Source organism: Aphanomyces astaci (genome assembly GCF_000520075.1).
Source record: "Aphanomyces astaci strain APO3 unplaced genomic scaffold supercont1.12, whole genome shotgun sequence".
Lineage (NCBI taxonomy): Eukaryota > Oomycota > Saprolegniomycetes > Saprolegniales > Verrucalvaceae > Aphanomyces > Aphanomyces astaci.
Genome location: NW_009798275.1, coordinates 1,110,022 through 1,132,632, shown reverse-complemented (window position 1 = coordinate 1,132,632; position 22,611 = coordinate 1,110,022). Strand labels below are relative to the sequence as shown.

At 52.1% G+C, this 22,611-nt stretch overlaps 9 protein-coding genes across 9 annotated transcripts; 7 read left to right on the top strand and 2 right to left on the bottom strand.

Moving 5' to 3' along the window:
* Positions 1-10: 10 nt before the first annotated feature.
* On the top strand, positions 11-976 carry H257_06442 (hypothetical protein; the record flags this gene model as incomplete). Its single annotated transcript, XM_009831652.1, has 2 exons — positions 11-607; positions 776-976. The coding sequence occupies 2 exons, from the start codon at positions 11-13 to the stop codon at positions 974-976; spliced, it is 798 nt and encodes a 265-aa protein (XP_009829954.1).
* Positions 977-1,332: 356 nt separating this feature from the next.
* On the bottom strand, positions 1,333-2,772 carry H257_06441 (hypothetical protein). The gene has a single exon (XM_009831651.1). The coding sequence runs from the start codon at positions 2,648-2,650 to the stop codon at positions 2,336-2,338; it is 315 nt and encodes a 104-aa protein (XP_009829953.1). The 5' UTR covers positions 2,651-2,772; the 3' UTR covers positions 1,333-2,335.
* A 980-nt stretch (positions 2,773-3,752) lies between these two features.
* Positions 3,753-6,008, top strand: H257_06440 (hypothetical protein). Its single transcript, XM_009831650.1, has one exon. The coding sequence runs from the start codon at positions 3,776-3,778 to the stop codon at positions 5,912-5,914; it is 2,139 nt and encodes a 712-aa protein (XP_009829952.1). The 5' UTR covers positions 3,753-3,775; the 3' UTR covers positions 5,915-6,008.
* Positions 6,009-7,216: 1,208 nt separating this feature from the next.
* Positions 7,217-7,812, top strand: H257_06439 (hypothetical protein). Its single transcript, XM_009831649.1, has one exon. It carries the CDS (start codon positions 7,295-7,297, stop codon positions 7,769-7,771), a length of 477 nt encoding a protein of 158 aa, XP_009829951.1. The 5' UTR covers positions 7,217-7,294; the 3' UTR covers positions 7,772-7,812.
* Positions 7,813-8,612: 800 nt separating this feature from the next.
* H257_06438 (hypothetical protein) lies at positions 8,613-9,929 on the top strand (the record flags this gene model as incomplete). The annotated part of the gene is made up of 7 exons (XM_009831648.1): positions 8,613-8,815; positions 8,870-8,904; positions 8,950-9,019; positions 9,064-9,223; positions 9,271-9,479; positions 9,541-9,646; positions 9,714-9,929. 7 exons carry the CDS (start codon positions 8,613-8,615, stop codon positions 9,927-9,929), a joined length of 999 nt encoding a protein of 332 aa, XP_009829950.1.
* H257_06437 (hypothetical protein) lies at positions 9,674-13,874 on the bottom strand. The gene is made up of 10 exons (XM_009831647.1): positions 13,818-13,874; positions 13,590-13,772; positions 13,402-13,542; positions 13,249-13,349; positions 13,084-13,192; positions 12,971-13,026; positions 12,800-12,920; positions 12,675-12,743; positions 10,063-12,625; positions 9,674-9,995 (listed from the first exon to the last, which is right to left on the bottom strand). Exons 1-10 carry the CDS (start codon positions 13,827-13,829, stop codon positions 9,958-9,960), a joined length of 3,393 nt encoding a protein of 1,130 aa, XP_009829949.1. The 5' UTR covers positions 13,830-13,874; the 3' UTR covers positions 9,674-9,957.
* A 353-nt stretch (positions 13,875-14,227) lies between these two features.
* H257_06436 (hypothetical protein) lies at positions 14,228-16,801 on the top strand. The gene is made up of 13 exons (XM_009831646.1): positions 14,228-14,311; positions 14,370-14,445; positions 14,508-14,801; positions 14,853-15,036; positions 15,099-15,173; positions 15,218-15,291; positions 15,342-15,592; positions 15,636-15,865; positions 15,910-15,987; positions 16,039-16,265; positions 16,320-16,437; positions 16,477-16,599; positions 16,663-16,801. The coding sequence occupies exons 1-13, from the start codon at positions 14,242-14,244 to the stop codon at positions 16,687-16,689; spliced, it is 1,827 nt and encodes a 608-aa protein (XP_009829948.1). The 5' UTR covers positions 14,228-14,241; the 3' UTR covers positions 16,690-16,801.
* Positions 16,802-17,572: 771 nt separating this feature from the next.
* H257_06435 (hypothetical protein) lies at positions 17,573-18,696 on the top strand. The gene has a single exon (XM_009831645.1). It carries the CDS (start codon positions 17,634-17,636, stop codon positions 18,675-18,677), a length of 1,044 nt encoding a protein of 347 aa, XP_009829947.1. The 5' UTR covers positions 17,573-17,633; the 3' UTR covers positions 18,678-18,696.
* Positions 18,697-20,510: 1,814 nt separating this feature from the next.
* On the top strand, positions 20,511-22,027 carry H257_06434 (hypothetical protein; the record flags this gene model as incomplete). The annotated part of the gene is made up of 3 exons (XM_009831644.1): positions 20,511-21,067; positions 21,188-21,779; positions 21,830-22,027. 3 exons carry the CDS (start codon positions 20,511-20,513, stop codon positions 22,025-22,027), a joined length of 1,347 nt encoding a protein of 448 aa, XP_009829946.1.
* Between the last annotated feature and the right edge of the window lie 584 nt (positions 22,028-22,611).

Here is a 22,611-nt window from a genome sequence, read left to right as displayed (position 1 = left end):
TCCGAAGACCATGCAACCTCATCAAGCTAGGGGGTCTACCGGAGGTGCAAGCCACGGCGACCAACAACGACCTGTCCTAGCGTCGGACATTCCGCTTGGCGATTGGGTGGCTTCGAAACAAGAGCTTGGTCGGGTATCGAGCGAGCAAGACGCCGCGTCGACCACGACAAACGTGCCGACATCGCCTCGATCAGCTGGCGGCTTCCAGCACTCCCAACGACGACACGACCCGTGGCTGTACGATGACAGCGTTCAGACATCGTGGCGCGAAGAAAAGGACTCGCCGCCTTCGAAACACCGACTGCATCCCGTTCCACAACTGGCAGCGAACCATCCATCTTGCGATGAAAGTCCGGAAGGTCGGTCTCTGTGGTCGCATCCGAGAGGCCATCGCGAACCTCCCGCGGTTCACCACCTCCTGGACGTCATTCGCTCCAAACTGTTAGCTCGGTACGATTCCCTTCACGAGTCTTTCTTGAAGTTCGACGTCGATCGGTCGGGGTATATAAGCGAAGACAAGTTTCGGCATTGCTTGGCCAATATGGGCTTGGACGTGACGGGCGAAGAGATGGAGTTGCTGCAACGACGCGGCGGGCGAAGGCTTGGGGTACTTGGAGTTTGCCAACATTATGACCCAGACCATTCCTCCTCCCTGCGATCACCAAGTGAGCGGGAACTCGTATCAACACCCCATAAACCCCTCACAAGAACGTCCTTCAGATGAGTTTCAGTCGAGAATCCACCGACAAGTGTTTGGCTGCTGGACACCATCAAGACCGCGTTCAAAGCGGCAGACAAGGACGGATCCATCGACTTGCCAGCGTTCACCCGATTGCTGACGGAAGAGCTGGATGTACGCGAAGTCGACTCGAGTCAAATTAGAACGTTTTTCTCACACTTGGACACTAACAACGACGCGAAGCTCTCGTACTCCGAGTTTGTCAAGTGTTTGGAGGCCATTCCCCCAACAGTGTAGCAATAATATATGTCATTTGATAGCCGCGAATAAGTATTGTATCAAGCTGTGTAGCCGTAGCCGTTCGGCTAGCCATGGTTTTATATTCATGGTATTTAGATTGGGTACAGTACTTCGTAGGGTGGCAACATAACCATCAGCGACGTCGTAGTAGCTCAGCTAACCACGATGAAAATCATGGATTTAAAATATTGGGTAACTACTTCGTAGCTCGGCTAACCAACTACACAGGCGGACTACCCACGAATAGACTATGGTATTCATATAATTTGTAGTTTTTTCGGCTAACCATGCACAACTGCATAGTTGGAAGTTGTCTGAAAAACAAACATTGGAGTAGATATAAATAGAGTGGACGAGAAGATGGGATCGGGGGTGAGTAGCGTCGTGGTTCGACAGGAGAAGCAGCGACCTGTGGATGCTTCGGATATTCCGGACGGCGACTGGGTCGCTGCAAAGCAAGAGATTGTGCGCCTGCGCCTGCTGCTATCCCAGCTCGATGGTGCGGCTGCCACGTCACCTTCCTCCAAATCCGGATCCCGAGGGACTGCTGCTTTTCAACGCACCATGTCGGCGACCGAAGCCGACTCTCCATCTTCACGCGGTCGCGACCCAACCGCCTCCGACGAAAGCGTCGAAGGTCGGGCATTGTGGTCCCAAGGAAAGCCAGCTAGTCCCAACCGAAATCTCCACCAAACCCATTCGTCCCCGTCGGACTTCGACGAACCACCGGACGCAACGTCTTCTGACGAGAGCGCTGAAGGTCGATTGCTGTGGTCTCAAGGTCGAGTCCCGCGAACTTCGCCAGCAACGAGCCCCCATCCACGTCGCCCACCGCCTGAATCGTCGCCATCAGAGCCTTCGGATCCGACATCGTCCGATGAAAGCCCCGAAGGTCGGGCGCTGTGGAGTCGCCCTCACGGAACGTCCTCCTTCGACGATGGAGCGATGGGTGAGCTCAATAAATGCCCCGAGGCGCAAGAACTCTTGGACACCATCCGCTCTAAACTGTTTGCTCGCTACGATTCCCTCCGTGCGTCGTTCTTAAAGATGGACGTCGACAGGTCGGGGTACATCAGCGACGACGAGTTTCGCATGTGCATGGCGAACATGGGCTTAGATATGACCGACGACGAGACCGAGCTGCTGCATCTGTCGTATCCGCACAAAGAAGCGGCGGGCGACGTGGACAAGGGCATGGGGTACCTCGAGTTTGTGAACGTTATGACTGACCAGCTGCAGTACATCCCTGGGTCGGGCGAGGACGAAGAGAGCGGCAACTACTTTCGACTAACCACGGCCGGCGCCGCCTTTCGTTCCCATGACGAACGCGATGACCGCCCCATTCGCCACCAGTCATCACATTCGTCCCATGACGATGTCGTTCGTAACATGCAGAAGAAGATCCATCGCCAAGTGTTTGGGCTGTTCACGAGCATGAAGGACGCGTTCAAAGCGGCCGACAGAGACGGATCGGGGTACATTGAGCTGCCAGAATTCACCCGACTGCTGCGGGACACGCTCGACATGGGCGACATCGACACGAGCCACGCAAGGGACCTCTTGAACAAGTTCGACACCAACCGAGACGGCAAGCTCGCGTACTCGGAGTTCGTCAAGTGTTTGCAAGCCACCCACCGATAGAAGCCATATAGAGACCAAGGACCAAGTCATTTGGTTCGTGGTGCTTCTCGCTCGGAAGTAGCCCAAGGTCGTAGCCAGGCCTCGGAAAAAGATTGTTACTATGGAATAGTAGGGAAGACGATCAAAATGAAATCATAACTGTTACTGATGCAAATATGCTGTAGTACTGGCTGCCCTACTATATTCCAACGATCCCCTACTAAGGAACCCAATTTTCCTTAATGGTGACTTGGAACTCGCGTTGCAAATTCGCTTGTGCGTCCGAAAATCGCTGATTTACATGCAGGGACAGCAGCATCTCCGCATGGACAGGATACAAACTTTGGCGGTGGTGATACCTGTCGGCGACGTTTGAGCTCAGAATGGGCAAAGCTGCAGCCATCCTCATCGTCAGGTGTCTGCAAATCACTCTAGATGCATTGCAGCATGGCTACAGCATCGAATGGAGCGATTGCCACATGGTTGGGCACCAATGAGTATGGCTGCGGTGACCGCAACAAGAACTAGTCGTCCCTTCTTGGCATACAGTATCCCGTTTGTTGGTTTTACTTTAATCCAATAGGACCATATAACGTTAGCTGAATTACTGGATACTAGTATGACGCAATGAACCAAATGGTCTGAGTGGCCTTTACTGTATCTTGCTTGCTATTTGAATTTCGTGGATGGAGGTATAGCCGAGCTGGGCTTTACTGTTAACTCAAGGCAATGAATCGTTGCTTTGGGTTAAAAGCCATTTCCGACTAACTTATACCGCAATCGACCTGTTCTCGCACGAGGTTGAATGATTATAGGGAAAAAAGGGGAAAGGATTTATGTTTCCCCCTCCCTCATGGGTTTCCGATGCCTCTACGACTCGATTAACGTTGCCTTAAGGCTTACTGTAGTGCGTTCCGACCTTGCTAGTCTGTAGGACCTCACTTGTTAGCTAGCTCACATAGCTACAGCTACAACGCTGCATCGAGTGACCATACTAACTCTCTGTAAGCTTAGTGATTGATTTTGCATTTTGCCATCGAGACTTGAAACGCTTGGCGTGGTGGCAAAGAAACGTCGTCGTCATATTATTTATAACCAATATAACCTTCAAAAGTCTATTTTCTCAAGCGGGTCGTACTATACATTTTCATTTGGCGTTTTACAGTGTACTTTATCATGGCGAGAAAGCAAGTCGGATCGACCAACAACACGACTCGGCTGGCCACGACGATGGTCGAGACCTCCGAGCCGACCAAGGAGCCCAGTCCGAAGCACGCGCCGTCGTCCAAGCTGCCGAAGCGGTCCGCCTTCTGGCATATCTCCCGCACCCTTGTAGGACTGTCGCTCGTAGCCTGTGGGTACGCCCTCGGATACCTTCAGCACACGTCGTCTGCGCCGACGTCGGTTGTTCAAGTCTCGCCGCCGCTGCAGCAATCATTGAAGGATGGAACCGCTCTGGACGAACATGGGAACCTGTACCCCAAATACGAGACCGACATCGTCCACGTTGACGGGCAGCACTTTCTCGATCCCACCCCAGTCTGCCCTGTTCTTCCTTCGATTCTCACGCCCGTCGTCCACATAAAGGACGCCATGTCCCCTTCATCCCCTCTCGCTGCAGATAACCGCGCCTTCTTCCTCCTCAACGGCCAGAGCCACGGCGTCTACGTCTCATGGAACGGCGACGACGCTTGCTTGCACGCCGCCGCCAAGTCCGCGGCGTTGGCTCTTGGTGCCGATCGCGATCGCTTGGCCTTCGGTCTCCGTCTGTACTCCACCGAAGGCTTCGCTATCCCGTCGCCGTCAGCGTTTCCATCGTCCCGCATCGCGCACATCTTGCTCGAGTACCAAGTGTGGGTATGGCCGGCCATCGAACTCGGCCACGAGCGCGTGGTGGACAACCAGTTCGTGCTGAAAACCGTCGGGCTATCTCCCTTGGTGTTCTCCGTGCGCGACTTCTTCAACGCGTCCGAGGCCGACGCGATCATCGCCGCGGCCGAGTCCAAGCTCTCCCGCTCCAGAGTCAACGACGCCAACGCGACCAAGGCCGTGTCTTCAAGTCGCACAAGTCACACGGCGTTCCTCACCCCTAGCCCCCTCACGCGGGACTTCCAGAGGCGGTCGGCGTCCCTCGCGCGCCTTCCGAGCCCGGCGTACGCGGAAGGCCTGCAGCTGGTTCGGTACGCTGCCGGGGAATTCTACCGGCGGCACCTCGACACGTTCGACGGACTGGACTACCTGCCCAAGGCTTACTACAGCCGCAACCTGGAGGACTTCAACGCTTGGGCATTTTGGGCAAAATCCCAATTGAAGTCGCTAGGATCATCGGTTCCCGCAGGGTTCCGCGAAGGCGAACCGCTGCACCCCGAACCCTCGGTCAACGGCACGTTCGCGCTGGCGCTGGTCGAGTTGTTTGTGGAGGTGGGCACGGCGGACAACTACTTCGCCGCTCGGTACGATGCCGAGTGGGTGACGTGGATGCAGTCGTTCGTGACGAACAAGACGCCCGGCGTCCTCGCGGGGATTCTCAAAGAGGATGGAGGCAAGCCGCACTACTTGGACAAGATGGTCCAAGTGTGGGAAGCCAAGCTTGGGAATCTTCCCCAGCTGCGGTACACCTTTCCCAAGCGCAAAGTCGTGAATGGCGTGTCACATTTCTACCAATGGGTCCGCTGGGCCAAGGAGTCGATCAGTGCGCTGGCGCCGGCGCTGCTGCCGCTGGCCCAGCCGTGGACGCCTTTGCATCCGAAATATTCGTGGAGATTTCTCAAAGTACTGGCGGAAATCGTTCAAGACGACTTGTCCAGGGAGTACTTGACCCGCCAAATGAATGTGGAATGGGTCGACTGGTTAGTCACAAACCGCAACGCCAAGGACACGATGCTCAAGATCTTTGCGGCATTTCCGCATATGGCGGAGGTGGCCATCCGTGCGTGGGAGAGCAGGGTCCAAGCCGGCCAGTTGCTGCACTACACGATGCCCACAGTGATCAAACACTTTGTGCCGAACCGGTTTGTGACGCTGTTTATGTACTTAAACGATGTGGACGAGGGCGGGGAGACGGTGTTCCCGTTCTCCAAGGACCGCCTCGTCACGGGCATCGATCGAACTGGCATGGAGGAGTGCTCGGAGGGGCTGGCGGTGCCGCCCACGAAGCTCCACGCGTCGCTCTTTTACGTCCAAACGCCGGACCAGGACGTGGACGTCATGTCTAGACACGGGGGATGTCCGCCCATGAAGGGGGTCAAGTGGGGCAGCAACTCGTTCATGTGGAACGCAGATGCCGAAGAGGGCGCCGATATATGGGCGCACTAAAACGAATGTGTAGTTGTTATTCGTGTATTCGTAATGGTGGTGAAACGATAAGTCGACTGCAAGGGGAAATCTGTCGGCGTATTGAGCTTTCGAGTGAAATTTCATTGTGGTTTCTCGTTGGAATTTAAATCGATTTGATTGGCTACCTCAGATGAGCTCACAATTATTAGCCAATCAAAACCTTCTCAATGAAATTCAACCAATCAGATCGATGGTGGATCAGTTTGGTCGGCGCGATTCGATTGCACCCCTTCCCCAAATTTGTACTTACCGTGGTCCAAAGCATACAGGGTATCAGGATTAGGGTTATTTCAAAATATTATATTTGAGAGTACTCATATAAGCTTTCCTGTATAAACGTTATAATTAATACTATTAAAAGATATAGGTTATTATTTGTAAATGTGATATTTGCCTCATGTTTTGTGACACATCTCACAAGATATTCATTTCTACACCTGACATCCAAAGAACGTTTTTTATATGGCATTTAGTTATGAGCACACAAGAAGTTTCACTGAAAAAGGCCATCTGGACCTTGAGAAATGCATAAATATTCCCTCGATGCCTTCGACCACTGTTTAGTATCAAATCGACAATAACAACGTTACTGGTATTTTTTCGGGGTTTTGAAATCATAATATTTCTTGGAACTTACCGTATATAATTACTGGTACTTCACATGCACTTTGCTTCCCATTCGAGCGGTTTAATAAATGTAAAGATGAGTTGCAAAACCTGGCTAATAATAGAGTGGTTTTGCAACTCAATGTTGGCGAATTGACGATACCGGTAACCAGGTAATACTACGGGTAGTATTCATATTAATACACTGTAAGTTAACAAATGGGAGTGAGATGGAATGGACACCAAATGTACTACAGTATGAAGCGATATTACGACAGAGATTCGATTAAGTACGATTGAACTCAGGTTGCTCGCACCTCTTGACTGAGTTCAATGTCACATGTTACACATGGGCTGGGTGCTCAATGGCACCAGGTGGCGGCGTGAGCGCCGTCGATTTGCGCGGCGGAATTCCAAGGCCTTCCTAGGTTAAGATGACCATATTGACCATGTTTTACTCTGTGGACATGGCTTGGTGATAAGTACAACGCTCTACTGGAATACTGGGTTTTCTGCCCTTCAAACACTTGACTGTGAACGTTTCTGATTGATCGAGACTTGGTTCGTTAAGTACGACATGTACTGTCAGAGGTTGTTTTCCACCAAACTCTATGCAAGTCGATGGGACGATGGCCAAATCATGATATTCCACAGGTTCATCTGGTGTACGATGTAGTCCTGCGCAACGGAAAAATCCCAAGGCGTCGTCGAAGTCCTTGCACCACGTCGTTCGTGTTCACATTCAAATTGACCATGCAGCCGACAGATCTCTTTGCGTCATGCGTCTTCAACGACTGCCTGCGCGTCGTGCCACCAGGAGCAACCAAGTGCGACTTCCACAAGGACAAGAAGCAGTGCGTCGTGTCCGAGTGCTTCAACCAGGTGGTCGCCAGAGGACGGTGTTCCAAGCATGGAGGCCGGCCGCGGTGCGCCCATGACACGTGCATGCTGCCAGCGAAAGGCGGCGAGTTTTGTCTACGCCACGGTGGAGTCTCCAGTCGGCAGCTGTGTCGCATGGCTGGATGCAGCAAACAAGCACACGCCAAGCAACTCTGCGTGAAGCACGGCGGCGGAAGCAAGTGCTTCTTCCCGGGGTGCTCCAGGCATTCACGCAAAGCTGGCCTGTGCCATCGACACCGACGGCTGGACACGTTCTGTGGCCTCGACGATGACCACATCCAGATGCACTTCGACATGGTGTGTGCCAAGGCTTTTGAGGTAACGTGGTAGAAGGCTTCATAATTTAACGATGCGATTTATTTCTTCGTCACCAAGTGATATCCTTGAGCACATCATTGTCACAGCCCACCCTTACTTGGAACCTTAACTGGAAAGGACGAATAACTGCGTGGTAAATGCATCCTTCATATTAACATACTGAAGCACCCTCCTTTCCTATTAAAGTTAGCATGTCGTAATTGTCTCTGGAGTACATACGTACGTGCAGTTGGTGCCATGCTGATGCTGATCTCGTTTTGGGATGCGACCATACAATTTGCCTGTCGGATAAGTACTGTATATTTATGTCATACTCCGGAGTAGGTACAGTAAAACAGTTCCACTGTTTTCTTGAGCGAAATACTGTTTCAATGAGGTTTATATGGAACTTTGTATGCTCAGACCACCGCACCTCTTACTAGGGGTTAAGTGCATCGCTAGTGGTTAGGTATCGCCAACAACGGAGATTTAGCATCGTATGTACTCATTGACTGCAGTGTACTGTAGTAGGACGGAGTCCCAGGTTACAAGGCTACTGGCGAAAAGGTGTATCCGGATGTAATAATTCCCTCGTTCAAACAGTATTTCAGGTCAAAACAACAGTGGAACTGTTTTAACGAGGGAAGTATTCATGTCATGCCTCAGCCAGCTCTCTTTGTCGCATGAGTACTCTAGACTTCGTGAAACTCCAAATTGCATTTGGCTTTGATTACTGTAAGCTAAGACGCCAGCCATGCAGGCGACGATCTCACTTTTTTGTGGTAATCTGAATAATTTTCGTGAAAAATCGTTTTTTATGAAAATACCAGGACCCACTTCTAATGTTGATTGACATCATTTCCAATTTGTGACGATGGTTATGCTGGGCGATGTGTTGGTTGCGATCTGGTACAGCCTCGCAACGCCACTTGTGGTGCTCTTCCATCGACCACATGCCAAGTGGAGCTACATGGAGGCACTGTCCCAGCGACTGATGAGCCACTTCACACCTCTGGGCATCGACGTTGTTCGATTTGGCTTTGCCTTCTTTGGTCGTGTGCAGCGCCTAGCGTACTGGTACGTTCATGCGGACCGTTTAGATTCCATCACAACTCCAATAACTTGGTACAGGCCGTCGGCAGTGGTTGACACATCCGCTGTGAAAGGTACGATTGAATGCACTTTGACTTCGTTTTCAATTGTGAAGGTAGGCTTGTGGTACGGAGACATCAAGTCACCGCTGCAGGACTCGGTGGTGATCTTTTACGTCCACGGCGGAGGGTTCGTCGATCTATGATTCATCTGGCATGACTATTTAGCATTAGATTTGGCTCTGGAACTGCCGACTGCATGTCCACAAGTCTGTTTCAGCCCCTCTTGCAATCCCTGGAACAGTCATCCCGCCGTCCAGTCCGGTTGTTCAGCGTCGAGTATGACCTGGCGCCGCAGCATCCCTACCCTCGCGCCATCAACCAAGCATTTGACGTACGACTTCTCTTAACCAAAACTCAAGTCAATCTCGCCACTTTTAGGCGTACATGTGGTTGCTTGGCCAAGGCGTCCCTTCGTCCAACGTGGTGCTCTGTGGGGACTCTGCTGGCGGCAACGCTGTGCTGACTCTGATGCAGCGTGGACGGCGGGACAACGCCCCCCTGCCGGCCTGTGCCATCCTCGTATCTCCATGGCTCGACCTGACCATGACAAGCCCTTTCTACGATGTCAAGACGGACATCTTTACAAAGTCAAAACTATTAATATTATTAATAATTCCACGATATTACTTCACTGGTGATTATATATAGGCGCACCATTGTGGCGTGGCGAGATGTGTACTTGAACAACGACGTGACCAAGATCCACGAGGCGTCCCCGGGCCTGCAGTCCCTCGACGGCTTGCCTCCATTGATGGTTGGCATACATTCCAGTGAAATTAGCCATAATACTGCTGAATTAGCAAATAATTCTGCTGAATTAGGTCATGTACGGACAGACGGAGCTCATGGCAGGGGACATCGCAACGTTTGTTGCCAAGGCCAAGCGATGCCACGTGGACGTGACCGAGTATTTGCATCCCCACTTGTACCACGACTTTGTTATTTTCCCATTGGGAAAGCCGTCCCGCGACGCCATCCATGCCCTTGCTCAATTTGTTGTGTTAAAGTTGGACAATCATAGTAATAACACCAACTAAAGTTCACTTTGCAACTGAAACCAGTGTCCTACGGCGTGGGTTTCCATCGCTTGAGAATATTTGAATCTACCACAACCATATCTCAGGAATATGTATCAACACGCAAGATGATGTGATCATAATAACACTTTACCGTTGAGCTGTCGCTGGGCCATCAAGTTGCCCCTTTCACGATACGCAAACACTTGCTGGTTCCATCTCGAGGCTGCTCCAAGCGGTGCTGGCTGCTTGTTGGACGCCTTGTGCTCTTCCGGAGATATCGTGGTGGTAGGTTTGGACGGATTCGACGGCGACTCCAGCTCTCGCTGGGTCAGCTCGATGCACACTTCATCTTGCATAGAAATGTCCATGTCACATATGCCGCGACTCGTGTCTAGGAGCTGTCGTTGGAGCGAGTCGACCCTGGCTTGGAGGCACTGGTTTTCAAACTTGAGTTTCGCACGAGCGTCCACTTGTTTGGTCGACTGGGTCGCCAGTGCCGCGTGTAGTTGCGCGTTGTCTTGCTGCAACGACTGCAGCCGCGCTTCCAAGTCGCGGATCGAATGCTGGTACGTTGATGCTTGGGATTGGACTCGTTTGAGCTCTGCGTGTGCTTCCGCCGCCTTTGCTGAGAGGACCATGAGCTCTTCCTTGCTTGAGCTAGCCGCTTGTTCTGCCGCCTGGAGCGCGTCCAGTTGGTCCGTCAAGGCGGCAATTTCAACGCGGAGGCGGTCGTTGTCCGTTTTCACATGAGATTGCACGTCCAAGTCACTTTGAAGCTTGCGGTATGCTTCGCGACCGACCGCCAATACCGCTTCGAGTCCAACTAGTTGCTTGTGCAGGGATTGTACTTGAATTTGGAGCACTTGGGTTTCATGCTGGCTCTTCTCTGCCGCTTCGGCGTCCAGGAGGCTTTGGCTACACAAATCGCTTCGGAGTTGGCAGTTTTCTTCTGTCGTAGTTTGCAGTTGCGCTTCCACGTCGCGTAGGTGCTGACTCATGCCAGTCTCACGCTCGTGCAGTTGGTTCAACGTTGATTTCAGACTCTCCACGTCATGTCGCAGCTGCTGGTTGACGTGATCTAGTTCGTCGCGCTGCTCCAGCAGATCGTGGACGCGGGTCTGGAGACTTTCGTTCTCGGCCTTGACGGGGGCCACACTCGCCACGTCGTCCAGCGCCTGCGACGACACGTCTTCCCGCATCTGGTAGTACGCATCTTCCGTGAATTTGATGCAACTTTGCAGCTCATCCACACGCTGCCCCAGCGATTCCACCTGGGACCGCAGCGCCTGGTTGTCAAACGTCAAGTTCATCAGCTCCTCGTCCTTGGCCTGTAGTTGCGCCGATAGCTCCCGACGCACTTTTCCAATTGCATCATCGGCCATATCCGCCCGGTATTGGCACGCTTCGAGTTGGCTCACGGTGGCTTGCAGGTTGTCCTTGAGTTCTTCCTTATCTGTCTCCGCCTCGGTCACGAGGTCCCGGAGCTGGCCGTTGGTCGATTCCGCCGCGTCCAGTTGCTTCAACAATCCCTGCACGCGGGCCTGCAAGCTGTCGTTCTCGGCTTTCACGCCCGCCATGCACTCGACTTCCTCTAATGACTGCGACGACACGTCTTCTCGGATCTGGTAGTACGCGTCTTCCGTGATCTTGACGATGCTGTGAAGCTCTTCGTTGGTTTTCATCAATGCCTCGACCTTCATCTGCACCATTGTGTTCTCCGTCTTGAGTCGGTCCAGCGTCACTTCCTTTCGCGCCAACTTTGACGTCAACTCGGTCCGAACGCGGTCGATTTCGACCAAGACAGCTTGTCTATCCGTCTCCAACTCCGTGCAGTCCGCTGTGACCTTGGACAGTTGGCTTTTCACCACGTCCATCTCGGCCTTGAGCGCCGCGCAGGTCGACGCACTCGTGGCCAACTGCTCCGTCATCACTTCATTTTCGGCGGTCGCGGCCTGCAGCTGTTGCTCGAGGTCGTGGATCTTGTCGACAAACTCCGCTTCCATGTTGAGATGTTTGGTCTGTTCGAACGCTCCGTCCACTTGAACGTCGTGCAGTGTCTTCTGCAGGTGCTCCAGCTGTTTGCCCAGGGAATCCACTTGGTCGTTCAACTGGGCTTTCTCCACCTGCACGCTTTCCAGCGTCGCCGTCATATTGGCCAGGTCGTTTTGAAGCCTTTCAGTCTGGTCGTCGGGGTTCGAAGGCTGGCTTTTGACTTGGCAAAACAACCGAGTTGTATCTGTTGACTGCTTCGACTTGGCTTCTTCACAAGTCTCCCCAACGGCAGCGTCCAATGAATACGCCCGCGTCCGAAGCGAGCGGTGGCGGCGGCACGGGCCGGCGGACGGCTTCCACTGGCTGGACGACAGCCTGTCCACTTGATTCAAGGCCGATGTTAGAAGTCCTTGCAGGCGGCGGTTCTCGTCGTTCTTGGATTGAATGGCTGCCGTGGCGTCCACCTGCTGGCGTTGTTGATCCAAATCAGCGTCTTTCACCAGCGTTTCCAGCATGGTGGTTTGCGTTTGGAGTGACCGCATTCGAACGTGGGACTGGCGATGTTCGATCCGGAGGGATTCGTTTTCGGCTTTGAGTTGCGCAACAACTTGCTTGGAGAGTTGCAGCGCCGCTTCTAGTGTGGCGATTTGGGACGGAAGGTGCTTGGTATCATCATTATCTTCGTGCGCTGGGTGTTCAATCGCTCGACCCATGTAATCTTTCTACGAAAATACATTAGAACGTCATTTATATATTTTGGCCGTGCATCACCCTTTTCTTGACGACGGGGAGGTCCGCAGTGTTTGAAATATCATGCAGGGCTTTCCGTCGAGGCAAGTGCTATGGCAGGCATCACTCTTCGTTATTGACCGCTTTCATAAACCCACTAGACGTACGGATTCACATTCTGGGACGACTTTGTCTGCAAAATTCAGCGCCGCGAGGTACTTCATGGCGGTGGGTGACAACTTGGCTTGCAACTCGAGCTTCTTGGCTGGCCACAGCGCGATAAATTGGCTACGAAATAGAATGTCACGCGAATACCACCATGAAAGATATATACATACCCGTAGCATTGTCGGCCGACTTCACGGCATAACGGCGACGCGTCGCTCAACGAACTCTACCCCATAATGGTCGTAAAGGACCTGAAGAATCGATCACCTTGTGTTAAACATACCAGAATGCACTCTTGAATGCGAGGTTTGACCGCTTCCAGCACGGTGGGGTTCCAGTTCGTCAGCACAATCCACAAGTACTGCAGGCACGAGTCTCGGATCTGGCCGTTCCTGTTGGAGTTGTGAGGAGGGCAACATGTACGATAAATCGACAGCCCCGTACGTACTTGGTGTGTTTGAAAGAGTAAAACATCGACGTCAGGGCACTCTTGCTCACAACAACGTGAATGACAGACTCGATGCACGCGTGAATGGCTTGAGTGTTGACCTGGAAGGCGACTTTAATCAATGGACCGAAGAGATATCGTCATGTACAGTACCTTGTTGGACCCCCCTCTGGCTTCCATCATGGCTTGAAACACCTTGTCCACGAGCGGCTTGACTTTTTGACGGAGCAACTGGGCAAGTTCGCTGAATACGTCGCATGCTTTCTTCACGACGGACGACCTGAGCTCGCAAAACTACAGGATGTCATAGCATTAGATTCGTGTCGTCAGAGCATCCGCACCATCGTTCGGAATGGCACTACAAGTGCGTTTAAGTGCTCGGACGTGAGACTCGATGCATGGATCCCTACAAACGACTGAAGTTCGTCCAGCACGCGAATCTTTTCACGCCATTCTTCGTCTCCAATCGCCAGGCGACTGGCGAACGGGTCCAGCACCATGCTGTTCTTGGAGCTCCAACTCAACTACGCGTCAGGTTACACGTAGCTTCCTCGATCTCCATGTCGTACCGTGGCTTGCATGGTTGCCTGTCGAGTCTGCCGCCGCGCCTGTCCGGTACACAAACCAGTGTTCAAATATTTGAACACCCTTATCCGGACGATGACCAATTCCTCGCTAATGATTCGTTCCCATCCACCAATCATGAGACATTACTCTATAAAAGGATACAAGGGATAAAATATCAAATATTACAAGTTTGCCCTGTTCGATCTATCAACCGTAAATTTCCTATTCCAATGTGAAACGTCCGGTGTAACCTGTTGGACATGATGCGAGTCGGCGCACTTGACTCTGTAATCTCTCACGCTTCGTTGATGGTAGTAGAGTAGTTAGCTCTCAAGTCAGTTCCTGGGCATGGGAACCTCTCCTTTATGCATGTCATTGCAGTCAAGTGAAACCGTCATTCTGGACTGTAACGGTCGCAGTACAATCATGGTGCCTTCTCGCACCGGTAGCGGGCCCCAGCCACCAGGCAATGGTGTGCGCAAGGACATATCTTCATGTACAAAGAATTCCTACTCTCACACGCATTTCCTCTTGACGCTGTCGCGCACATGTAGCTCGACGTGCTCGAACTCCAACTTCCAAGGCAACTCCGTCGATGGACTCCACCTCGAGAAGCAAACTCGACAGCAGGTAATTCTCCGACCGCGATTCTACAAAGCCAGGGCAATCTTCACGGGGGCATGTCCTAACAGCGTCCGCGTGGCTCTACGTGCCCGGCCATTGAACAGCACCGAGGCCGGCCGAGGGGATACATCCATGTTTCGGTTTCTGTCCAACAATCGCACGGAAATGCAAGTCGTGTCGGCAGGTGCGGGGGGGCGAGAGCTTGTCCGGAACTTCCAGTTCGACCTCTGTGCGTCGGAAGACATGAGCCAGGACGACTTTTTCACCCTCAGTGGCATCACCACCCTGTTGGATTCGGCGCTCGAAGGGTACCTCGCCACTGTGTTTGCGTACGGCCAAACGGGATCGGGAAAGACATATAGGTAATGGCAGTCTGTTAAGCCGCTACAAGTGTAGTTTAACGATGGCATTAGCATGTCAGGGCTCGAGGAGAAGCTCGGGCTGTCCAAAGAGCGCACCACTAGCCAGGATTACGACGACCCATCGGACGGACTCATACCTCGATCCATTCGGTACTTGTTCCAATCCGTGGCCAGCAAGTCCCCCGACACGACATTTTCCATGAAGGCGTCGTATTGTGAGATCTACAACGAACAGGTTCTTCTTGTTAAAGTACACTTCTACCCACATAACATAGTCATATTCGTGTATTCTTGTAGGCGTACGATCTATTGAACGCGGCGTCGGGGGCCCTTAACGTGCGGTGGAACGACCGCAACGGGTTTTACGTTCAAGTACGAATGCTTGATTGAGAATCTCCTGTTAAACTACACTTCAGAACCTCCTCGTGGTGCAATGCGACTCGATGGACGATGTCATGGCGGTCGTGGACGAAGGCCATCGAAATCGACGGTACGTTAACCGCTGGTAACATACTCACTTTGACGAGTGGGTGCTACTAGTGTGGGAAGTCACGAAATGAACAAAGATTCGAGTCGAAGCCACAGTATCTTGACGATTACACTGGACCAAGAAGTGCTCGACCCGAACGACGGTCATTCGGTTGTCAAGTATGGCAAAATGTCATTTGTGGACCTGGCTGGCAGCGAACGGCTGCGAGACACCAAGTCAGCCAACGCCGAGGAAACCAGCAGCATCAACAAGAGTTTGCTCACGTTGGGCAAAGTGATTGCTGCGCTCGGCACCAAATCCAGTCAGGCTCGGATCGTATAACTTTCTTAACAACGCTTTTGTAGACACACAAGTATTTGTGCCGTACAGAGACAGCAAACTGACCAAATTGCTCATGGATTCGTTGGGCGGCAACAGCCTCACCCTCATGATCGCATGCGTGTCGCCGTCGCCCGTGGTCATGGAAGATACGTTGAGCACGCTGAATTATGCGACGAGGGCGAAAAACATCCAGAACAAACCGACCGTGCAAATGGACCCCAAGGAAAGCTTGATTCTTGGGCTGCGAAAAGAGGTTTGGGAGTATGATAGCCAAAGTGCAAAGTGACAGATCTGTAGAATCAAGTGCTGCGGACCGAGAATGCGTTTTTGAAGCAGCAACTGCGAAGTGCTGGCAAACCCACAGACGTGCTTCGGGTGGGTACTCTGGCGAAGCAATGACATGTCGAACGACCTTGTTGTTGGTAGAGTCCGTCGTTAACATCGGACGGAATGAAGCCCCCGATGCGAATTGCACCGTTAAGTGGACGAGTGCCTAACATGCCCGAGCACGAGGCCCCGCCAAGCGCCGCCGACTTTGACTCGCTCAATGGCGTCATGTCAGCGTATCAGAGTCAGCTCATCTTTTTGCAGCAAGAGAACGCCCAGTTACACGCCAATCAAGGGTACTCGGAGCACCGCCTCAAGAGCCTCATGTGCGAATTGTAGCTGCATCTCTGCATAAAGTGACCAAATTATATATTTTACAGGCAAGAGAATGAGTTACTTCAAAATGCCGTGGACAGACGTGCCCAACCCCCCGCTGTGGATGTTCGACGAACGAACGACGCCATGGACAAACTGAAAGCAGAAAACGACCGCCTCAAGGTCCAGAGTAGCCACCATAGTCGTGCTGATGTTCTGTAGGAGCAAGTCCAACACCATCGCGACAAGAGTCCGACAGATTTTGACATTTTGGATCAAGTGAGGCAAATGAACGTTCGCGTGGAGCAGCTGCAGAAGCGGGAGCAAGAGCTTATGATGGCACTGGTATGGTCATTTTCACGTGTAAATATTATCCTAGCGACTTTAACTTGGTTGTTGCAACGTTAGGCTCGAAAGAATCGGTCTCGGGAATAGTACTGTACCCACTGGCGTGGGATTCGGTGAATTCGTGCCAAAATCACTGTTCGCAATAATGGCTCACTTGTGATATCGTTAAATTGATGTTTCCAATTATGATCAACGTTCTACAGTCCGCCCAAAAACTATAGACGCACCCAATTGTTTTGTAACTTTGTGATAAAAATTTTAAATATTGCATACTTAAGACTTACGGGACAGCATTGAATATTAATACCAACCTTGGATACTATGGTTAATATAATATAATTGTTGAATGACGTTGGGATGACGTTTGGATGACACATGATACTATCACGGATATTTGAAATCCATATAAATAATTCGAAGTATCGCATTGTACTGTACACTTCACTAACATAAGAAGGCCTAAAAAGGATTTATGGACCAGAGTACAGTAGTACTTCGAAGTAGTAATAAATTGAAAATACCAGTAGACCACACAAATTTAATTAGTACTAGTAACTATAAATGAAGCTGCATGGGTGCATCCGGATACTTGAGTAGTCGATGTTTACATCGGAATGAAGGCTGTGGTTTACGAATCGGATTTGTCCAGTTCCAAGCTGCGTAATCCAATCCGATTGGTCCAACTCTAAGCTTGTACCATAACAGCAGGTCTTACAATACTGGTACTAATTGTTTTCCGGATAAGAGGTGTATTTTTAAAGTGTGGGGACACCATCGCCCCTGTTGTAGTCGTGGACATCGAAACCAGGCTTACAGTTAATAGCAGTGAACCACAAATGTACTGTACTAACTGATAATGTTATTAAATTGTAGAGTTATGCTTTGCGTTTGTGAGTTCGCAAGCCACCAGTTTGTCGTGACCCTGTTTTTGGTGTCAACATCTTGCGAAGGTCATGTCACAGATGCGAAATTTCAGGCAAATTGATTTCTTCAAAGGCCTCAGCTTCATTTCGCAATAATCGCTCGTTGCCATGTTACCTGCCTACCCCACCACGATGCGCGCGCTCTTCCTCGTGAAGAAAGTGACCACCTTCCAGCAAGAAGACCTGGCGTCTTGCTTTGAAGTCCGTGAGATTGACGTTCCCACGCCCAAGTACGGCGAAGTTCTTGTCAAGGTTGAGTGCAGCCCCATCAACCCATCCAACCTGAGCATGCTCCAAGGCAAGTACAACTCCGACAATGACCTGCCCTTGCCGTCGTTGACTGGCACAGAGGGAAGCGGCGTTGTCGTTGCCTCCGGCGGTGGCATTATGGGATGGTACATGGTTGGCAAGCGTGTGGGGATCGTCAAGTCGGACCAAGGTCTTTGGGCCGAATACGTGACCGTGCCAGCTATGACGTGCATCAAGCTGCCCCACGATGTGTCGTTCGAAGGCGGGTCCTCCTGCTTTGTAAACCCGTTGACGGTGGTCGCGTTTGTGGAACTGGCCCTTGCCCGGGGCACCAAAGCTATTGTGCACACCGCGGGGGCGTCCGCGCTAGGTAAAATGCTCGTCAAACATGCGAAAGACAACGGGGTGGACGTCATCGCGGTGGTGCGTCGACGGGAACAAGCGGAATCGCTTCAAACCATCGGAGCCAAGTACATCGTCGACACGTCCGAGTCGGACTGGAAGGCGCAGCTGACAACGCTCACGGAATCCTTGGGCGCGACCTTGGCGTTCGATGCCGTGGCCGGCTCTCTCACGGGGGACGTCTTGACCTGCATGCCCAACGGATCCGAGGTCCAAGTGTATGGGGGACTGTCGAACCAACCCGTGAGTGGAGTGAGCCCCTCCGAGATGATCTTCAAGGGCAAGAACGTGACTGGCTTTTGGCTGGTGCCATATCTCGCCAAGCGAGGCACGCTCGGCCGAATCCTTATGATCCGCAAAGTCACTGGAGGACTCAACTCGGCGTTCAAGACCACCATCAGCAAGGCGTATCCGTTGGAAGACACGGTCAAGGCCCTCCACGATTACACGGGCAACATGAGCGACAACAAAGTCGCGTTCAAACCATCTCAAACTGCCTAATAATTTAGATTTTTGTTCATTACAAGCTTTCAGTCGTAGCGGTACTGTACATTGCCGTTGAAGACAAATCGCACTGTTTTGTCGTCGTCTTAAGGCGCAGAAGTCGTCAGCACGCAGGATTGTTGGGTGGATTTCGACCAATATATATGGAAAATCGCATTGATTTGCGCTAGAAACGGTACCGCGCTCGATACATTAAGAATGCCACCGAGTACTTTGAGTCCGCTTCGAGACTCGTGGACAGGACGACATTCCTTGCCTGTCGGGAGGTTCAGGTCAACGTTTCCATCGGTGACGGGTTGCGCAAATCGGCGGGGATGGCAAAGTCAAAGTTACCCTAAGGAAACAAGTGGGAGTGACATATTTCAACCTGCAAATCTCCAACGGGTGATCGCTGAAACGACGTCGATTGCAGAACGCCTTCGGGGGCAACCACACCATTTCCATCAAAGCCACCGGCACCAAGTCGCGTGGGAGCACCAATGTGCTACAATGGGGCGCTGCCAACGACTTGTACGTTTGCGTTTCTCACGGCTACAGTTTGTGCTGCGCATGAACTCTGCCAATCCACGGTTTACGCTCCCTTGAGACTATGCTGACTACCTCGTCAACCCCTCCAACCTCACGTGGGATCCTGCAACTTACCGTGGGGGCTTCTACCCCGAGTGAATGCAACCAATGTCTGACGTGCTAGAATGGACCCGTTTGGCTCGATCGATTTGTATCAAATCGCCGCCCCGCCTTCAATTAGGTCCCTAAACTTGCCGTTTCGAGGTGTCGTGATCGAATTGGCGAAATCCAACGACCATTTTAACAAGGCGTTGGGGCCACCGAGTCGACCCGGTGCCAACTGCATGGTCTGCTAGCCCATACTTGTACTGTACATGGGAGGGGATCCAAACTGCACAAGTAGCATACTGCACCGCTGTTCGACCAAAGCTCGTTTTCTTTTGACATTTTTTCCACAAGTTTAACACGCTTTTTGCGCTCGTGGCGTCCAGTTTCGTTGGCACCGCCGCGTCAATGTGTCAGCAGTGCTCGACCCTGACCTCCATATGTACGTCGGTTGTATCCGATCGACGCGGTTTCGATTTTAAATCGCGAGGTTCCCGCATCTGCGAAAACTGTTGGACCACCTTCAGGCCGCCACCCAAGACGTGGCTGCGTCGAGTGTTGATACAATGCAAATTGCCATCAACTCCAACCACCAAAGTAACGTATCCCTGGTTCAACCGCTCCGTTCGACTCAACCCACTACAATGTAATGTACGCGGGGCCCGTTGGGTGGATCAACCAATAAATATCGGGCCTTTTTGTTATCGAAGTGTCCGAGGGAAAGCGCAAAGTGAAGGAAGGAGGCCACCATCTCGTCTCGGCCATTCCATTGATGAACTGAGCGTCCAAAGCCAACAGTAACGTAGATATTGTAACGATGAGTTGCTAAACCTCTCTAATATTTTATTTCTATATTGGTACATGCTCTACAGCAACTGTTCAATCCAATCTAATGTGCCATTGTCATATCGAAGCAGGGACATTATTATGACGCAAGCAAAGTCTTGAAAAGAACAAAGCATGATTTAATCTAGTCACAAAAATGTGCGGTAATTGGTAATTGGACTAAAAATATCGTGGCACAATGAAAAGGACAACCACATTGAAGCCGTCGTCGTGCACATACCACTCTAAACTGTTGAGTCGGTCTGCGCCTCAGAAGTACACGAGGGTCACGCAGGTAGAGTGTACGTACACCTCGGAGTATAAGAGTCACAACAAGGCAATGACGACGTGGTGGCGGGGTGCGAAGGCGCACGGTCCCCCACTCGGGCTTGGATGAACTCGGACCTGTCCATCTTCTCTGTCGGCAGCTACGAGCTCCTGGGCTTGCTCTCGCCCACTGAATCTACCGTTCTCCGCCCACACTTGGCGCCTGGCCACATGCACAAATACCTGTCCTCGGAATCCGGTTTGGCCATGGGGGTCGTAGCATTGCACTCAGGGGACATTCTGTACTACTTTCAAGTCAACCAAGACAACCACCCGGTACCCTCTTCGGCCGAAGCCAGCTGTGATCTCGTGCGGCGTCTCGCTCGGTCGTTTACCTGTCCTGTAGCGACTGCTATCGCCAGCCAGACGCAGTTCAAGGTGTATGTGTGGCATGCGTCTGCCATCTCTAATGTCGAAACGCTGCACAAGCAGAACGTCGTGCTGTTTGGGGATGCAGCCCACCAGTTTCACCCATTCAGTAGCCAAGGGGTTAACGGCGCCATTGACGGCATTGTCGAGTTTGTGCAGCTGCTTCAGGCCCACGACAACGACGTCGCCACCGTTGGGCCAATCTACTCGCAACGACGACTGGACGCCTCCAAGCCAGTCGTGGCCGAGGGGTGGTATTTGCATCCAAGTTCAAGTCGTTCCCGTCCAACACGTGGATGCATGTGCAGGCTCCCATCATTGAATCACCGCCGTCAACCCAATTGATGGAGCCACTACGCATGGCACCACTGGAGGTTTCTGCGGGAGCGAGCGTTCAACTACCGGTGGGCGACGGTGCAAAAAGGAGTGATCCCGCTCACGGCGGCCGACCCGGACTTCGCCTGCAGCGACCGCGTGGTCGAGTTTCTGCAGAATGAAGTCGCAACCAAAGTGTTTCCGTACGCGCCGGCCATGGGACTCGACGAGTTCCGTCAAACCATCGCCGGTTACTTTTCCCACCACCGTGTGGTGTCCCCAGACCAGGTGCTGGCCGCCAATAGCGCCGCGTCCGCCTTGTCTGTCGTGATGAACTACCTCGTCGGTCCAAATGACGCCATCTTGATCCCTGACCCCGTCGACTTTCTCATTCCTCTCACGGCCCAACGCACCAACGCCAGAGTCATTCGGTTTCCCGTCACGCGATCGGGCCTCGACTTGGCAGTGTTGGAGGCGCACTATGACCCGAGCGTTATGTTCTTGGCCATTTGCAACCCCCACAACCCCCTTGGGTTTGTCTACTCGGCACACGACCTCCACGCCCTCGCAGGGTGGGCTTCTGCCCGATCCATCACCGTCATTTCCGACGAGGTGTGGGCCGACACGGTGGCAGACAAGCCCAGCTTCACAGTATGCTCACGTTTTACCCCAACACGTGGACTGTGTACGGCTTGTCCAAGGGGTTCGCTTTGGCTGGATTCCGCATCGGAGCCATCTTGGCCCCGTCAGCTGCTGAGGCACGTGCGTTGGCCGACCACGGCGGCTTCGTCTCCACGGTAGAAGGGGTGTCGAGCTTGAGTCAGAGGGTGCGCTTCGGCATGGCTTGGCGTGGAACCAAGCGTTCGCGACGCACTGTCAGACTGCTACGGCGTTTGTAGCTCAAGCGTTGACCCGTATCGGTTGCTTTGACGCGGTAGCTCCCCAGGGGACGTTCTTGGTGTGGGCCAAGATGACGGCTGCACTGCGACGGCGATTCGTAAAGCCATTTTTGAGGAGATTGTGAATGACGGTAAAGTTACAAATACTTTCATTGTACACGTATGTATATAATTCTCACGAGGCTTAATACTACTGTAGTCACGGGTGACTTGCACTCCGAACGAAAGAAGAAGCGAAGAGCGGTGCTGGTGCTGTGCCCGTGTCGCTGCCATGATGGGCCTCAAGCCCTTGCCTAATGGTCAAGGCAAAGCCAACCGCAAGAACGCTGTGCACGTTGTAGTGTAATTCATCGCATTACATGAAATACCTTTGCATGTGATGTTGGACCTCCAATTTTTCGTGCACACCTGGTTGTGGATTCCTAAAATGTCGGACTCGCGTCAATTTCAAAAATGGTCACTGACAGTTTCTCACAACTGTATAATTGCATTACCTGTCTGGATTTAATATTTAACTGCTGAAATTACATAACATAACCACACAAAAAATATGCAAATGGGTATACAAATTTAAGATAATAGTG

Coding starts and splice junctions, on each gene's coding strand:
- H257_06440 (XM_009831650.1), top strand. CDS start 3,776: ATGGCGAGAAAGCAAGTCGGATCGACCAACAACACGACTCGGCTGGCC.
- H257_06437 (XM_009831647.1), bottom strand. Junction 13,543..13,589: donor TAGTGCCATTCCGAACGATG/GTGCGGATGCTC, acceptor GACATCCTGTAG/TTTTGCGAGCTCAGGTCGTC. Junction 12,921..12,970: donor GTCGGCCGACAATGCTACGG/GTATGTATATAT, acceptor TCTATTTCGTAG/CCAATTTATCGCGCTGTGGC.
- H257_06439 (XM_009831649.1), top strand. CDS start 7,295: ATGCAGCCGACAGATCTCTTTGCGTCATGCGTCTTCAACGACTGCCTG.
- H257_06436 (XM_009831646.1), top strand. CDS start 14,242: ATGGTGCCTTCTCGCACCGGTAGCGGGCCCCAGCCACCAGGCAATGGT. Junction 15,037..15,098: donor GTGAGATCTACAACGAACAG/GTTCTTCTTGTT, acceptor GTATTCTTGTAG/GCGTACGATCTATTGAACGC. Junction 15,174..15,217: donor GCAACGGGTTTTACGTTCAA/GTACGAATGCTT, acceptor ACTACACTTCAG/AACCTCCTCGTGGTGCAATG.
- H257_06441 (XM_009831651.1), bottom strand. CDS start 2,650: ATGACTTGGTCCTTGGTCTCTATATGGCTTCTATCGGTGGGTGGCTTG.
- H257_06435 (XM_009831645.1), top strand. CDS start 17,634: ATGTTACCTGCCTACCCCACCACGATGCGCGCGCTCTTCCTCGTGAAG.